The sequence below is a fragment of the Magnolia sinica genome, chromosome 17 (assembly GCF_029962835.1).
Source record: "Magnolia sinica isolate HGM2019 chromosome 17, MsV1, whole genome shotgun sequence".
NCBI lineage: Eukaryota > Viridiplantae > Streptophyta > Magnoliopsida > Magnoliales > Magnoliaceae > Magnolia > Magnolia sinica.
Window position 1 is genome coordinate 73,601,719 of NC_080589.1, and position 18,780 is coordinate 73,620,498.

The 18,780-nt window shown below is 37.9% G+C and overlaps 2 protein-coding genes across 2 annotated transcripts; one reads left to right on the plus strand and one right to left on the minus strand.

The window, feature by feature from the left end:
* Window positions 1–6,075: 6,075 nt before the first annotated feature.
* On the minus strand, window positions 6,076–14,705 carry LOC131231094 (uncharacterized). Its single transcript, XM_058227187.1, has 13 exons — window positions 14,076–14,705; window positions 13,746–13,883; window positions 11,249–11,330; window positions 11,087–11,163; window positions 10,866–10,981; window positions 10,445–10,553; window positions 10,237–10,353; window positions 10,036–10,127; window positions 9,850–9,916; window positions 7,994–8,075; window positions 6,836–6,927; window positions 6,486–6,629; window positions 6,076–6,388 (listed from the first exon to the last, which is right to left on the minus strand). Exons 1-13 carry the CDS (start codon window positions 14,292–14,294, stop codon window positions 6,242–6,244), a joined length of 1,482 nt encoding a protein of 493 aa, XP_058083170.1. The 5' UTR covers window positions 14,295–14,705; the 3' UTR covers window positions 6,076–6,241.
* Window positions 14,706–15,001: 296 nt separating this feature from the next.
* Window positions 15,002–17,176, plus strand: LOC131230633 (pentatricopeptide repeat-containing protein At3g62890-like). The gene has a single exon (XM_058226524.1). The coding sequence runs from the start codon at window positions 15,002–15,004 to the stop codon at window positions 17,174–17,176; it is 2,175 nt and encodes a 724-aa protein (XP_058082507.1).
* Window positions 17,177–18,780: the final 1,604 nt, after the last annotated feature.

Sequence of the window (18,780 nt, forward strand, 5' to 3'; positions counted from 1 at the left end):
AGGTCCTGGATTCTATACGCTGTGATCGCTAAACCGTAAATGGTACGATGAAACGTGGCTCTTGGCCCTTAACTATGCAGCACCAAATATGAGCCATTAACTATGTGACGTGTGAAGTGGTTGTAATATGAGACTTATCATAATTGGTGTAGCCATGTATTTGTGGCCTATGGGCAAGGCCCATTGAGATATATTTCTGGCCCATATGATGAGGCTCATTGTGATGTATTTGAGGCCCATGTGTAGGGCCCACCTATTATGTATTTGAAGCTCATGGGTCGTGAAGCCTGATGTGGTGTATTCATGGCCCATGAGCCAAGGCCCATTGCGATGTGTAGTGCACATATGATACGGCCCAATGTGGTGTATATGCGGCCCATGAGTGAGGCCCAATGCGATGAATGTGCGGCCCTTGTGTGAGACCCGAAGCGATGTATCTGAGGACCGATGTGGTGTGATTTCACCATGATGTATGTATTGATATTTATGTGGGCCATTCCTTGGGGACAATGTTGGTTAAATGTCTACATTGTCGAAGTCGATTGTTGAGGCCGGCTATTGATACTGATTATGAGTATGTACAGCACAGCATTATCATACATGCCCATACGCATCATCTGCATGTTTGTTATGAGATGTGGTTGACCATTGCATATGTCATTGGACAGATTGTTATGAGACTCCTTGATAGGCGAAGGTTATCTCACATGAGTGCACGGTATGCACGGGATTGATGCATGACTGTATTGTATGACTCATGCATCTTGCATTGTGTGCCCTAGCGACATCAGGGCCGTAGCCTCCACGGGCATATCGTGGATGGCCAGATGGGACACCGAAAATATTTGGTTCTAGCATACGGGCGCCATAGATATCCCTGGGTGAAAATCTCTAAACCTCTAAGGCCAGGAGACGCCCCAATGTCGAGACCGAGTGGATACATGAGCGCCCGAGTGCCGAATACCAGGAGGCCGCGTCTCCCACTGTGTCGTGGTCGGTTGGGAGGGGGTGTGGCCTTACCCGCCCAAGGGTAGGGGGCATTCTAGGCTGCGTTTGACCAGCTCGTGAATGGGTCCGCTATCGACGTGCCGGATAGGTATTGGCAGACTATTGGCCAGGCGGATAGTGAGGTTTCTTACTCTCACTTGAACTGTGCTGCTAGGAGAGAGACTGTCATTTGGAGTGTACTAAAACCCGGTGATGATCCCAGGGATGAACTGTACTGATATGTGGACTTATTGAGCAGGAGTTGCATACTCATTCATTCATTCACTCACTATTCACTTGGGCTGGTGGTGCGCAGCTATTTGTTGTGTGTACCTTCGCAATAGGCAGGATTTCGGTTGGGGCGCGTGACTAACCTGAGATCAGGAGTTTACTACATTGAGTCTGACTATCCAAATTAGGTATGAGACTTTTGGATAGAAGTCCCTTGTGATAGACCCCATAGTCTGCGATACTACGTACTACCATCCCAACTTCACTCCAGCATAGTCATTTCATTCGCACCACATATTGCATTGCATCCTTGAATCTGATATTTGGCTCTTTATAACTCCTCATTTACATGCTGATTTATATTGCGTACTCTAATATTGTATGACTCATGGACTTGTCAGTATTTTCGATATTGTATAATTATGACATGACAATATGATGATGATGACGTGATTACGGATGCATGTTATATGGTTATGGTTGTGGTATGATTTCCTTGTAGCATATTTATCTTGCCTGCATGTAGGACACACTGCACACACGTGTGTACTCACTAGGCTTTTTGCCTAAGCCCCTTATTTTCCATTTTTTTAGGGTTGGAGTAGCTTGGAAGACTTAGCTTTCTCGATGCATTGCATCTATTCTTCGATTTGGCAATGTTGACATTACATACCTTTTGTAAAGCATTATACTTATAACCATCGAGACTTATGATGGAGAATGTTGTTTGGTAATTTGATCATGGATCTTTATGCTCAGGTATTACTATGTATATAAATGAGGAGTTATAAAGAGTCAAAAATCTTCCTTGTGGTGCGCCGAACTCGGGACTTGGTGTATGGAAGTCGAGTGCCGAATTCGGGGCATCATGGAAGCTGTTATGCCGTAGTTTTTTTCCGAAAGGGTTTTCCACGTTAAATCTTTGTATTCTCTTATGTGTGCTTAGTGCCATTGGATTGCTATCCTATATCTAGATCTGTGTGATTTCACAGCACAAATCCCCAACAATAACGTGCTAGTTCATCTGCACAAGTAGAGGTCTCTGACTATGTCATATAAGAAACTGAGAAATAAGAAGATAGACTCTATTCCGATACTTACGAAAATTAATTATAAAGCTCATGTCGTTGATCTTCCCAAAGATATGGGAATCTCATGGACTTTCAACATGGATGACCTATACGAATATAATGAGCCTAGTCCGTTGGATAACTTGGAATGAGTTCTTTTCAAGTGGAGAAGACTAATGTAGAGTATACTGTAAATACACTCATAACATGGCTGGACAGAAAGAAGCCTAAACAAAAGAGGAATTAGTCCTTTAAATCCGGACCTAGTCTTATATAGTGCATGTCGTAACTAGGCCCGAAACATGTCTTGTTTGAATAAATTTATGATGTAACTTGGCCCCAAGAATGTCTGATTTGAAGAAATTCATTCTTGATATAGGGAGAAACAGTCATTCGAAGTTTGGACTGTAAATCAATCGTAACTTTTAATATGGGCATCATCACCGAATGCATGACCTATCGATCTTTACGTAGCCGGTCATCCAGGGTCAACCGACTCTCATAATGGGTCGTGTCCGTCCATTTTTTAAGAAAACACACTCTTCTAGTTCAAAATTATGGTTTTATAAAAAATTTACTAATTTTAGTAATTTCTATTTTTTTTCATCTCCTTATTTTTAGAATTTTAGATTTATCGTCTTTTTAAAAAGTACTACTCATATTAGAAATCTCCCAACTATACTTCTATTTTAGAAAATTAGGCTTTAGAAGAGCTTTACTATTTTGAGTAACTTTTGAATTATGGTTAGAATTTTGCTATTTTGGATAACTTTCGAATTAAGGTTTTGAGTTATATATACAGGTGATGTAATTGAAACTTTTAAAATTATTATTCAATAAAATATCCAATTTACTTCCTTATTATCTTGTGGACTAAAGAACTTTTCTTGTGGATTTAGGTTTTAATCACTCGAGGAAAATGGTGATCTCTCTTATTGTTTCACGCGCTACCTTGCACCATACTACAAGCTTTATTGGGGGCTTGTGCATTGTAGACCCGACATATGCCTACTAATGTCTGCTTTGTTGCGTGGGTGAGCGACTACATGCTTAAAGTGTTCAGTTAGACTCTTCTATAGAATTAATTTACCTATTAGTACCTAATTCAATATGATCAATGAATTGAGGGAGCAGGCCAGTCTCATAGGTGACCCTTATGCCCTCAAATACCTACGTTTGTGTACAAGAGGATGATATTGAATGTTGTTATTTTTACATATAATATGAAATTTTGATTGATTTGGTCAAGGATCTATTGCTAGGTGAGTGACTTAGTTCACTATGAATTGTGTAGTTGTATGGGAAAGACCCCTTAGTAACTACACCAAGTTCTTAGGATCATGATATTATACACTTTGAGTCTTATCCACTACAAAATTCTTATTATTTGTAAAGATGATTTGCAAATTATTTATTAAAATTATGTATACCTAAATAATTTATTGTAAAAAATCATCAGATAATGTTTACAAAAGACTTGTGATTTAAATTCATATAAGAGGATAAGCGCATATGTTGGCAAAACAATCATAGATTGAGGGTTGTCTCCATCCATATGGTCATGTGGGTCTAGGGCAAGCCTTGGAGAGCTTGAGACGTTGTGTGCTAGTGTGGTGGTCACTTAGTATATAAATACTTGTGTATAGAAACTGAAAAAATTATGTCCTCCACTATGGGTTAGTTGGGAGATGTTGGTGACGGGGTAAATAGCAACCCCTAGCGGGACCACTTACCTCCACATGTGGCAAAAGAGGAGAAAGGTGAAGAGGGAGAGAGGCGGTGACCTCTCAAGTAAGCCCCTCCCTCTCTCTACACTCTCTCACTACCCTCTCCTCTCTTTATACGTAAGAGCTCTCGGTAGGGGTGCACACAAAACCGATGGAACCGGTAGATCGGATTGGAACCAACCAGACCGCACGGTTTGGTCCAGTTATAAAGCGCACCAGTTTCAGTTCCAGTTCCAAAAATCAAATAACTGATTAGTTCGGTTCGGTTCTTAGTTTGGGGTTTTGAAGCACCGAACTGGATCGTGAATTGAGCTGTAAAATTGAACCCTGGATACAAACCTAGAACTGGACCCCTCAGTCAATAAATATTTTAATTTTAATTTTTTGAAACATTAAAAGTAAAAAAAAATAATCATAATTTTTCTTTATTCTCTCCCTCTTTCGTGGCCTCACTCCGTCTCTCACGAACCATGCAATTGGATTGGATTATAAAAAAATCATGCAATTGGACTAGATTATAAAAACAAACCATGTAATTGGACTGGATTATAAAAAGTCTAGAACCGTAGAACCAAATCAGAACCAAACCAATTTTTTACGGTTCAGTTCTGATTCGGTTCTAGGGTGCAAATGGTCCAATTCCAATTATGGTTTTCCTAGAATAGTTGAGAACGGTTCGGTTATGGTTTTATGCCAGAACCAGACCGAACTGAACCATGCATGTGCACCCCTAACGCTCGGGTTGCACATAATGCCTTTGCCTCAGCCTTCTCATCCCTCCTTTTGGACAATGCAAATGTAGCTCCACCTTGGGTCATGTACTATTCCTTTCGGACTATGCAATATGCACATCCACTTGGACCTTCGACCTATCTCTTAGACCACGTAACTCACCCTCCATCTTAGGCCCTGTGCCCCTTTTGAGTAGAGTGTTCATATACTATTTAAAGGACTATGCACTCACACCCTCACTCGTACCTCTGTCTAATAGGTTGTGTACTCAAACCTCCATTTGATGGATTGCCGACTTGCCCCTATTTCACAAAGAGGTAAGAGAGAAAGAAGAGATGTGACATGTAGTCAAGGGTTTGTCCACTTGCATTTGACCGGGATTGTGTTGTCGGCATGACCATCATTGTCATCCAATTTGGGAGATGAATTGGCTTGTCTCTACGCATGCGGTTGATTTGAGCAGACCACTAGGTTCCTTTTTACCTCCTTAACTTGGTCATGTAATTGTTTTGCTTGATCAATAATAATAATAATAATAATAGTAACAGTAGCAACAACAACCTAAAATACAATACACCATGCTGTTTGCATGCGAGCAATAACAAGAACCCTTCACAGTATTACTCTCCTGTTAGTTTATATAACAGGTGAAATTAAATTTTATATTCACATGTACCTCAAGAAAAGTGATATGGACGATTTATCTAGTGGGCCTTATTATGGATGATCATGGCCAATAATTATTTCAATTGGGACCAACAAACATTACTATTTAAATTTGAATCACTACCCATCCTTTAAGCATTCATTCTTAGACCATGATCCAATTAGTTAAGATAATCTGATTAATTCAGTTTTAGTGGTGGCCCACCATATGGACCATCTCAATGACTTAAACATGACACTTGAGATGGCCTGTCATTTCTTATCTTCATCAAAGCCCATTTAGGTCACAAATGTCAATAATGCCATAAACTTCCATGTGAAACTAGTACAAAAGAGGCAAGTTGTATGTATCACATCTTAATAATTAATGATATAAGAAACACACCAACACCATGAACTTAAGAAATGCCTTAGTTGTCGAAAATGGTTAGGTTGGATTGTATCAATATTATAAGATCAGTGTCAATGCCAGTTTTTTATGTTTAGCGGACATAGCCTCCTATGTGGATCATGCATATCTAAGTGCCAACCATCATTTATGTATAATGTAGTTATGAATATCCTTGCACTTACAATATAATTTAGACAAATATGAAGTACATCTTCCAATATAATACACCGCTTGTAGAAATATTTTTTTTAAAAAAATGTTGTTTCTTTTTACCATAATGGCTACTTGCAAGAGTCCCTTAGAAGCCCAAGTCGTATACACACATACAACCTTCAATGTTGTTTAAGAATAAATTAAATAGAAACTCATTAAAATTAACGAAAGTCGGTCAATACATGGTATCGCTATCATTTGATTGACATTGTTTCTTATTTCTTTCACAATTTCCAATAAATGCCCAATTTGTGCAAGATGCCTGCTACCACTCCCCAAAAAGTTATCTCGGCAAATATTACATATAAAAGAGTCCCTAACCTTTCAGAATGCCACACATTAAAAAACACATGCTTCTGAATCCAATAAACCTGTAGAAGAAAGTATATAGAATTAGAAAGATTAGTGTCGATAATAGGAGCTTGTTAAAAAAGATTTTGGCCGGCAATGCTATCGGACTGTTCTTACAAGAGAATTTCCTTCATTTTCATAATACCATCCATTTATAAATGCTGCAAAGATGCCCTGCGCCGCCATTACGAAGACTAGCATTGCATTCATTCCGATCCACTCTAGGAACAGAAATGGCATTCTTATTCCCCAAACGTCAATCTATCCATTAAAATAAGGATAGACAAAATTAGTATTTAAAGCATTTGCAACTTATTATAATGTTGAAGATGTCAAGATGTATTCCAATTTAAATTTCTAAACTATGTTAACAGGTATTTAGACAGAATATTATACTAAATTACTAATAACTAGGCTTTTAATTCAAAATATACTTATGAAATACCAAGCTAAAGCTAACATAATACCAGTATGTAGAATGCTGAAAAAACAATTCCTGCTACTCCAGCCGTGAAACAAACATAACTGAAGCTATACAGTTGTTTGTTAAGAGGAATTGCTGCAAGTGAAAACATTTAGTCAATATTATTAAGTTAATTGGGATAAAAATATATCAAATGTACCAATTTTTTTAATAATAACATAAATGGTTCATGATTACAAGGGATGGTGATGGTCGAGCATTTTGAAAAAAGTACATAGTTAAGCAAAGAGGCGGGGTAATTTAAGGATACTTATTAGTGATTTTCATTCAACCTACATATATAATTAAATACACTTGTTGGATATAAGGTTATGTTTCAATAATCTGAAATTCTTATACACACAATACATGATAACTAAACAGTTCTTCAGCTGAACATTTTTCAAAGTTCTGATCACTTGACTCTTTTCATCACCCACCAGCCTTGTAAGGCAGGGCTATGGTCTACGCTCTCCATCTCAATTAGGATAAGATCTAGGGACAAGGTTAAAGGAACTAAGGCTAGGATAAGGCCAACCCTAGCCCATTCCATTTAGGTTTGTACACGAACTGAGTTAGCTTGGTTAGCTCGTTCGATTCGACTCGATTCGAAACTGAGTTCGAGCCGAGTCGAGCTGATTTTTTTAGCTCAAAAGAATTTTGAACTAAGTTCGAGCTTGCCCGAGCTCGACTTGACTCAGACTGAACCCAACTCGAATCGAACTTGGATCGAACCAGTTCAGTGACTTGATTACTTTGATATTGATGTTGTTCACCAAGTGTTTGATGAAATGACCCAACAAAGTGTCGACTGGTGGCAAGGAAGGTATGTTTAATCAAACAAATACTCTTTTTTCTTGATTTTGATGTTGCTTACAAGGTGTTTGATGAAATACTTGTAAAACCATGGTGTTTTACATATAGTGAGAATTTGAAGGTGTAGCCCATGTGTTTGTGAAAATGCTGCACATGTGAACTCGGCTCGATCTTGGCTCGAGCTACTGACCAAACCAAGCTGAGCTAGCCAGTCATGCTCGAGGACTGAGCCGAGCTGAGCCGAGTTCGAGCTGAGGTCAACTAGTGGCCGAGCCGCATGTACAACTCTAATTCAATTGCCACTACTAATGATAACATTCTAACATTTAGAATGGAAGAAGCTTACCATATGTAAAATGAAGAATTATAGCAACAATAAGCATGCCGACAGCCATCAAACCCCATTGCTTTAGCCTCTCAGAATGACCCTGCGATAGAATATAGTTTAATTTATCATTAATTACATGTATAGATTGAGCGCATGTTGATTTTGTATGTAACCTCGATGGTAATATGATGTGAAACCTTGAACTTGTTATAAGATATGTATCTACAGTTGTACATGTACAACTATAGATACAATATATATCACACAAAATAATTCACAATTTAGTTCTAAATCTATTAGAACTATGTAATAATTTTTACACATAATAAAATAATATTAATTTAAATTATAGAAGTCGGGATATTAATGTCAAATTTTTTTCAGTAAAGTTATGATGCGGGATGCTTCTACCATAATAACTAACCCTATGTTATCACCATCTTATCTTTGTATTATCAATTTTAAGTTGAATTTTAAAAGGCACTTGGTAAAAGTTCTATGCTTGGTTGCCTGCAAGACACTAGCCTTCCTCTTTTACCTGAGCTTTTGCCAGTGTTTGAGGTTTATAATAATAATACTCAGTATGCCATCAAAATTCCTCATAGCATTATTATTATAAATGCACCATTTAAAAGTATAAATAAAGTAAATAATGGTTATGGAGGGGTAATCACCAGGAAATATCGTTAAATATGAGTCACACACATGTACGAATGTTATACTTGGGTAGATGGATGCACAAGATAACAAGGAGTGGATCGATCCATGTTTATCAAACTTCACTTACATGCAAACAGAGTCATGTCCCGCATTACATTTTATCCAATTATATATCGAAGGGATATTTCTGAACAGTTATGATCTAGAGCATGTAGTGCCAGACAAGCCCCATAAGAATGATGACACTCAAATATTGTACTACTGTCACACTAAAATGAAAATTAAAATGATCAAGTGGTGGTTGGTTACATAAAATAGTAAGGAGCTCACAAATACATGTTTAACAAACACCACTCCCTTACACTGCATACGAGCCTGACTATTGTTCTTCTCACAAAGAAGAAACTCTGAATGATTAAAGTCTATAGCATGCATTGCAAGACAAATAATTTATTATGTGGGATGCTTTTGCCACAATAACTAACCTTATGTTATCACCATCTTATCTTTGTGTTATCAATTTTAGGTTAGATTTTAAAAGGTACTCAGCAAAAGTTCTATGCTTGGTTGCCTGCAAGACACTAGCCTTCCTCTTTTACCCGAGCTTTTGCCAGTGTTTGAGGTTTATATTAATAACACTCAGTATGCTATCAAAATTCCTCATAGCATTATTATTACAAATGCATCATTTGAAATATAAATAAAGTAAACAATGGTTATGAAGGGGTAATCACTAGGAAATATCATTAAACATGAGTCACACATATGTACGAATGTTATACTTGGGTGGATGGATGCACAAGATAATAAGGAGTGGATTGATCCATGTTTATCAAACTTCACTTACATGCAAACAGAATCATGTCCCACATTACATTTCATCCAATTATATATCGAAGGGACATTTCTGAACAGTTATGATCTAGAGCATGTAGTGCTAGACAAGCCCTTTAAGAATGATGACACTCAAATGTACTACTGTCACACTAAAATGAAAATTAAAACGATCAAGTGGTGGTTATTTACATAAAATAGTAAGGAGCTCACACATACATGTTTAACAAACACCACTCCCTTACACTACATATGAGCCTGACTGTTGTTCTTCTTACAAAGAAGAAACTCTAAATGATTAAAATCTATAGCATGCATTGCAATACAAATAATTTATTAATCTTTGTTAAATTAAGATTTAAAAAATGTTGAGGGACAACCTTGAAGTGAATTAATACATGCCCATAATGGACCCCGATAATGCCGGAGAGGATGGCCGTGATAGAACTGACAACATACAATAACCGCTTCAGTCCATCATGAGCTTACAACTATTTATAGTTAACATTTAAGAATTTAATATTAACTTTTCTCTTTCTTTTTTTCTGTGAGGGTACTTGACAAACCTCAACAAGCCTTCTGGCTCAAATGGGGCATAACACCAAGCTGGAGCATCTTCATGAATTTGCCCTGCTTCTGGAGAAGTACCTTTACAAGTCTATCCATTTGTGAAATAAGAAAGTAAAGATGAATAAATACATAAAACTCATGTCATAAAATGGTTGATCCAATTCAATAGGTATAAGCTCATTGAACTTCAAATTAACCTTTAAACGTGTCCATACAGGAGATGAATAGAGATGGTTTATGCCCCAAACTTTCCTATCAACATAACCAACCGCATTACAGGCGGGTCCTAGGTGGCCTCTCATTCCACATTTTACCTGAAAATGCAATGTCAATAGAACTTAGTTCAATAACTGGCTTGTAATTACTCCATGGATAAAATACTAAAAAGGTTAATAATATTTATACCATGAGTCTCTTATCTCCATCTTTTTTATGTACCACAAAACTCCAGTCGGGAACATAAAGTGCATATGTTGTGATAATATAAATGAGAAAGACAATAAAACCACCCATCCTGAAAAGCTAATAAAACATCAACACTCATATTTTGTTTTCTTATTCCAAGACAATATGTCAATATGTTATTATTAACTTGATCATAAATTAGAAAATTTAGAAAGTTTGTTCATTTCATTTTGTATGTGATGTGCACATATGGAATGAGACAAGTAGTATTATCCTTGAAAATTGAATCACTGATGGAGTAGAGTCCTCTACCTCAATCATTACTTATGTTACAACTTTATAAAATCAACTTTTTGGTAAAATGTCAAAATTTTATATTTGTAAACTATGTTTCTCATTACTTGTGCATTAATGTACTTACCATTGCCAACGATATGCACTGAATATGGAGAAATGGCCAGAGCCGAGAACAACTGGCCTAACCTTTATAGTTAAAACTTCTATCAAAGCCACAACCAAGTATACCAAAGCTATACGCTGTTTACAAAAGAGTTGTTATTAGTGAGGTGAGGCGAAACTTATAATCTACATGACAAATAAAAATAAGAAGAAGAAGAAAATTGGTAATGAAAATTTAGAAACCTGTAAAATACCACACCAACGAATTTGCTTCATGTCCACTCCATATGATAAATCATCAGGAGCATGAGAATATCCACCTGACCATCAGTAAGCCACCAATATAGCTAAGAATATTGGAATCTGGAGAAAGTTAGTTTCAATTTGTAATGAAAATTTACTCACCTTGCAAAAGAAGTCCCCAGAAGAGAAGCTTCAATGTTCTTATAACAATTCTCCTTACAGCATCCCTCAACTTTGGAACTTTCTGTAACAATACATAAAGCTTTTACAATTCATTGAAAACAATCACAACTTTTTTATTCACATTAAACATGCATCTTAAAAAAAAATTTAAAACTTTTCTTAAAATCATGACCTGTTTGTTTCACCAATTACCCCAATAATGTAAAGAAAATGTGTTATCTTTATGATTTTACTATGGCAAAACCAATTATCAAAATTGTTGATTAAATGCAGATGTGTTAGGAGACATAGTAATTTGTAATCATTGAACTTTTTTATGGTATTACCATAAAAATTACTAATTCAAACAACAATATTAGTTTATTTTGGCGATGATTTAATATTGAAGTAATGTAAAAAAAATTTATCATTATAATTTTACCATGGATAAACCAAACACAGGAATCGACGATCAAATGCAGCTGATCTCAGGAGACAAGTGAAATAATTTGTCATCATTGCTCTCTCTCTCTCTCTCTCTCTCTCTCTTTAATTTTTTTTTTAGATTTACATTACTGTCATAATTGGTGAAATAAACAAGCCCTAAATGTATACATGATTTTAGCAGGTAATCATCATATACTATAATCACTAACTTAAGTTATAAGTCGCATTTACTTTAGACGAAATAGTCTTGGATTTTATGGAAATCATTACCTTCCATATAAAAGAAGTATGAAAAGATATAGTGTGATTATAAGAGTTTTCCAAGTGAGGAGACCTTTTAGAGGGTTTGGGTTTTACATGGTTTCACATTTAATAAGTGTTCAACAAATTTCCTATCAAGTCATGGTTGGATCATTGGATTGTTTAATCCTAGATTGAGAGCAACATGTAAAATTAAAATTGCAAAATAATGGATCAATTTATGCATCAATAATGAAGATTTCTTAGAACAGAATTTGAAATGCGTGCCTAAATGGTAAGCTATTCCTTCACCCATTGTTAATGAAGACGTTGTACTTAAATTTCTTCCCTACCTTGCACCCTCTTAGAAATCCATTATGGAAAACAGGTTTTTTGTTTTACATAGGTTAGGGTACTAAGACCTATATTCATAATAACATGAGTTAGAGTAGCTTAATCTATTTCAATTACTTCTACTCTAAAAATCTCCACACTGCAAGAGTTTGTGTTTGACATACATTGTGCGGTCCAAGGGAATTGTTCCTTATATAGCTAAATCGATCACAATTACAATGGGTTGAGATCACAATACACAAATGACTAGTGCATCATCGTGTTTCTTTCTTTGGGTCGAGATCACAATACACAAATGACTCTGCTGAACATTAAACTAATCAATGTTGATTACATAAATTTAAGACATCCGACACCTTAAGTTAGATAGATCTTTTAAACTTATGTTACCAACACCAATCACTCCACATTGTTGGTGTCCTATGAAACAATAATTATCTTTGTTTCAATCACCATTCGAAGCGAACCCAAATGCAACCTTATGCAATCTTAAGCTCGTATGAAAAACTATTAAATTTTATACACATAAGACTAAAATTGAAAAAAAAAAAAAGAAAAAAAAAAATCATCGAATGAAGTAACTTTAATAGCTAGCACAACTACTTCCAAACTTTGAGTTTTAGACTAATTAAGGATCGTCTCATGATCTTGTTATATATCAATGAACTATAACTAAGAAGTCTAATTTTAGCCCAAGATATAACTAACACTGACCATTGATAAATTGAGAGTATTTTGCCTTAAATGGATGGTTTGATTTTATTTTATTTTCCTTCCCTATAGCTAAAATTAACGATAATATCAACCATTAAAGCATGGGTAAAGAACCCCCCCAAAAAAAATAAATATTAAATAAGACTCTAAAACTTGTATGATGTACAACTCATGCAAATTAAACTCATCATCAAACATAAGGTCCAATCTCGCCATGTGATGTTGATGAATTGTCTTGATCAGATCTTCATGATCAGGCCATCCTTTGGTCAATTTGAGCTGATGGATATTTTCAAAGCATGATAATTAAGTCAGGTAGCAAATTTCAGCTAAATCTAATCCGAAATGAATCAGATACTTTGAAAGTGATCTGTGAATGGCCATGATCAATCCGGCCATATTTGGACAGAATCTGTAAAATCCAACCAGACCAAGATTTATATTTATAATGATAAATGCTAGAGTAGTTTAACCTATAGCAACTACTACTCCAGAAGTTTCCACACTATAAGAATCAATGTTATAGTTGAAGCGCCACTGCCTCTAAACAAATCATTATTATTATTATGTGGCTCATAGTATACTCAATCCAAATAATTCAGTAGTTACATTATCCAAACCTTTGATGATGTGAAGCCTACTTAATAGAAGTCTTACACAACATTCCTTAAAACAGATATTCCATCAGGGAGGAATTATAAAAATTATATTTTAATGAGCACATGAAAAAGGTGAGAAATACCTTGAAAGCGAGGGCTATTGCAACACCAACGATGAAAAGAAAGAAAGGCATTACAAAATCAGCAAGCGTGCAACCGTTCCAAGGCGAGTGATCAATCTTTTCATAAGCACTGCCAGCATCGTCGACTAAGATCATCAGCTGCATATAAGACAGGCACCCAATCGTTTATTATAAAGAAGAAAAGGAAGTATTTCTTCTTCTGCATGTGCTTGTATTGACATGTGGTAGGTAATGTTCGAGGTAATGTTCGTGGATATGTAGATATTCATGTTGCATGTGTCTGCCACAGACTACTCGAGTGGAGTGGAGGAGGATGGAGATGATAAATACCACGATGGTAAGGCCCCTGAAAGCATCTAAGGTTGCAATCCTCTTGCTCTTGGGCTTTATAAGCGGTTGATCATCTTGGTCGTCTTGGTCGGGTGTGGCTTGTCTCTCCTTGCTCTCATCGTCAATTTCCTTCTTCTTCATCTTCTTCTCATGGTCTTCTTCATCTGTTAGGAGTGTTGCATCTCCCAATCCCTCTTCAACCCTCCTTACTTCTGCCATTCTCACTTACTTTGCAGCTCTGATTAATTGGACTTCCAACTTGTATATAAATGCTTGCTCAAACAAAAATGGCAGAAACAATGCTAGAAGAGAGTACCTTAGAGTTTGCTACACTAATCTCTTTTTAATCATTGTTTACTCTTTTCTAATTATAAATTATTATTTTTTAACACCAATATCATTGTCTTAAAACCTGCACCGGATACCATTCTGAGTTAGACCCGACCCGACCCGACCTATACCTTGCACAAAAAAGTTGGTGGTTGGGCTCGGGTAGCATATTCTACGCGGCCGGATTTAGACCCGAACCGACTGATTGACAGTGCTGGCCGCTATCCAGGCCAAAGGCCGGTCTTGTCCGGGATTAATTGTTTTAGTTTTAAATAATAAAAATAAGACAAGATTAACATCCACGGCCGGCCGGCCTACCAATAGACTCCACACCCATAGGAAACAAATTTGTATTCCAATCCATCCAACCCAATCCAATCCAATCCGTCCCTTCTATTTTTACGAGTTTCCATGCCCCGAATTCAACACCGACAATGAATCTCAAGGTATCTCTCTATCGAGACCACGTCAGAATTTAGGTGGGGCCTACCCCTATGTCGTCGCTGACAAACATCATGCATGCAATCCGCGTTCCTCAATCGATCCGTCCATCTATCGATATATTTTCTTGCTCAGACCCAAGTACCCCTCGCTGAATGGTCGCCATGTGGCACAACCACCGTTATCATCGTCAGTCCTTGTATCATCAGTACCGTCCATCACCATCGTCGGTTACTTCCGCCCTGGTTGAATTCCAAGTCCCACGAAAAAGCAGCAAGCACGTGCGAGGAGTGCTGTCACTCTCCAACGCCAGCTCGACATGCGGAAGCATGAAGGAGCTGATGCAGTTGCACGCTCAGGCCATCAAGCTCGGTTTGTCCGAGGACCGCTCTGTCGTCAGTCAGATTCTCTTCTTCTGCGCTATTTCCGATGCCGGCAGCCTTCACTACGCTACTCTCCTCTTCTACAGCCTCCATCAACACCTCCTCGATTCTTTCCTTTGGAATACCATGATCCGTGCTCACGCCAAGAGCGACGCTCCCCAAAGCGCCTTGCATCTGTTCGACGAAATGCTTAGCCAAGGCTCCGTCCCTCCAGACAAGTTCACCTTCCCCTTCCTTCTCAAGGCATGCGCACGCCTTCAAGCGCTCCACGAAGGAGAACAACTGCACTCCCACGTCTTCAAATCCGGCCTTGCCTTCGACCTTGTCGTGAGGAATGCGCTTATCAACGTTTATGCGCAGATTGGGATGCTAGAATCCGCGCGCCGGGTGTTCGATAGAAATCCTCAACGGGACTCGGTTTCCTGGAATTCTTTGATTGGTGGGTATTTGAAGCATGGACACCTTGAGGAAGCAGGTCGCCTCTTCTCCCAGATGCCTCACGAGAAGACTCTTTTCTCGTGGAACATAATGATATCAGGGTATGCCAAGTCCGGACAGCCTGAACTTGCCAAGTCCCTTCTCCGTCAACTTCCTTCCGAATTCAGCAACACCAACTCGCCCATTTCCCTCACTTGTCTCATCTCCCTCTACGTGGAGGCCGGGGAGGTGGAGGCTGCACGTCGGGTGTTTGATAGTATGGGCGAAAAGGATATTGTGTGCTGGAGTTGCATGATTTCTGGATACGTGCGCAGCGGCAACTACATGGAGGCATTAAGGCTCTTCAAAGAGATGCAGCAGGTTGAAGAAAACGTAAAGCCGGACAAGGTGTTGCTGGTTAGCATTGTCTCAGCCTGTGCCCATTTAGGTGCTCTTGAACAAGGCAAATGGCTACACGCTTTTATCAGGAAGAAGTTGCCATCAGCAAGTAGGGAGGGGGAAATTTCATGTGCCCTTATAGACATGTACTCAAAATGTGGAAGTATCAAAGATGCAGTTGAGGTCTTCCATGAGATGGTAACAAAAGACATCATGGCGTGGAACTCTATTTTATGTGGTCTTGGCATAAATGGCTATGGGAATGATGTTGGCATGTACTTTTCGGAGATGCTGAAGAGTGGTATCATGCCTGACAGAATCACATTTGTTGGTATTTTAGGTGCCTGTTCCCACGCAGGATTAGTGGATGATGGGCAAAGATATTTCCAGCTTATGAAAACATACGGCATAGAGCCTGATATTAAACACTACGGATGCATGATAGATCTCCTTGGACGAGCTGGGCTTGTGAGTGAAGCTGAGGCATTGGTACAAACAATGCACATGAGACCAAATGTTGAGATATGGGGGGCTTTGCTTGGGGCATGTCGAAAGCATGGCAATGTTCCGATAGCTGAACGAGCAGCGAGGAACCTTATCGAATTAGATCCTGAACATAGCGCCTGCCATGTGCTTCTATCCAATGTTTATGCTGCAGCAGGTCAGTGGGACAATGCCAGAAATGTAAGGTTAAAGATGAAGGCTAAAGGCGTGAAGAGGGTGCCTGGTTGTAGTTTGATTGAATCCAAGGGCAATGTGTATGAGTTTGTGGTAGGAGATGTATCCCACCCAAGGGCTGGAGAGATTTACTCCATGTTGCAAGAGATGATAGAGCGGCTAAAGCTAGCTAATCATGTATTGGACACATCACAGGTCCTATTCGATGTGGGTGATGATGAAAGGGAAGTTGCACTTGGGTATCACAGTGAGAAGTTGGCGCTGGCCTTAGGACTGATCGATACATGCCCAAAGGATCAAATACGCATTGTGAAAAATCTGCGTGTGTGTGGGGATTGCCACTCTACCATGAAACTTGTATCTCGTATTTATGAGCGGGAGATTATATTGAGGGACCGTAATCGATTCCACCACTTCAAGGAAGGATCCTGCTCGTGTATGGATTATTGGTAACAATTCATGTAGATATGCTATGATATTGGAACATGTTTATATTTTGGCAATGATTCATGTGCAAATGAAAGGCTGATTGCGGGCTTGTTTACGTGATGTAGAGATCATTCTAGAGGAGTAATGGCACTTATGAGTGATCTATAAAACTCTTCCGAAAAACAAAAAAGTGCTCTATGAACTTCACTGAGGGCTGTGGAAGGTGAAGATGACAGAGAACCCAATACCAGTGACAAAGAATTAAACCGAGTTACAAACTGCTTTTGGATTGAAATGGCTGGGTACTTGGGCCATCCAAACGCCAGCTTTTATTTGGTTTTACCATTTTTTTTAAAGTATTAATTAATTTAATTGACATGAAGATGATGTCACTGGTTGGGCCAGTAGTAGGATTGGTTCAACCAGACCAGCATACAAGACAGGTCGTCTGCCCGTCCAGGTTTTAAGATAAATTTTATAAGAGTCTGTAAAACATTTAAGAGTAATATACCTCACTCACTACTTTTGAAGTTGGCTAGAAAATGCGATGAAAAACACTCTTATAGTAAGATTTAATTAATTTATAAATGTTTCTAAATATGAAATACGTTTAGTAAATTCGTAATTGAATAACAGAGTCAAAAGCAGGTCCCTGTTTTGAAAGCTATGATTTTCACTTCTCAAGAATCACTTTGATTTGATTATCTTAACCATTTTGATCCGTGGAAAATAGAAAATTGGGTCAAATATCGATTTTTCATGGAAAGTAAATAAAAAAATAAAATAAAAATCACATGATCATATAGACAATATATTCAACTCATGCTTCTTAAAAGTTGTTTGATCTGCCCTACCATATGATCAATGACCAGTAGCATGGTCCAAATTAATATAGACCATTCATTGGGAGCAAGATCTTGGATAGAGCTACATGAGCAGAGTAAGCTCGGTTACTCGCTCGACTCGACTCGACTCAGCATGAGTTTGAACTGAGCACGAGCATGAGCTTGATACTCGTTTTGATTAGGAGTAGAGTACGAGCTGAGCAATACTCGACTCGGTACTCGACTCGTGTGCTCAAGTCGTACTCGACTCGTACTGTGTGGTGTTGATTTATTATTATTAGTTTTTTGGATAAATTGTTAATATATGTTAATATAGCTAATATATGTTAATATAGAAATTGTTAATATGTTAATATATGTTAATATAGCTAATATATGTTAAAATTGTTAATATATGTTAATACAGCTAATATATGTTAAATTTGTTGCTCGAAAACCCTGCTCGAATTGGGCTCAAATTCGGACCTGGACTCGAACTCGACTCGATTTCTGCTCATACTCGGATGAGTAGAACACGAGCAGGGAATCCATGCTCAATGCCCGAGCAGAGCCGAGCATGAGCTGGGCTATACTCGGCTCGGCTCGACTCATGTACAGCTCTAATCTTGGATTGCCTATGTTTCTGAATAATTGTTTCAATCAAACAATCTAGTTGTTTAATCAATAGTGAATAAACTGAACAATTCATGATTCTCCCAGGAATCTCTGATTGGATGATCTTCACCACTGACCAACCAACTTTTGGTTAATCGTACCTCCCCGTCTCTTTAGACAATCGACCTA

Excerpts from the sequence above, each read along its gene's own strand:
- LOC131230633 (XM_058226524.1), top strand. The coding sequence starts at position 15,002 with ATGGTCGCCATGTGGCACAACCACCGTTATCATCGTCAGTCCTTGTAT.
- LOC131231094 (XM_058227187.1), bottom strand. The coding sequence starts at position 14,294 with ATGGCAGAAGTAAGGAGGGTTGAAGAGGGATTGGGAGATGCAACACTC. Across the intron at positions 8,076-9,849 it reads ATGTATTAATTCACTTCAAG|GGTCATTCTGAGAGGCTAAA; the intron begins GTTGTCCCTCAA and ends ATTCTATCGCAG. Across the intron at positions 6,389-6,485 it reads AAAATGAAGGAAATTCTCTT|GTTTATTGGATTCAGAAGCA; the intron begins GTAAGAACAGTC and ends TTTCTTCTACAG.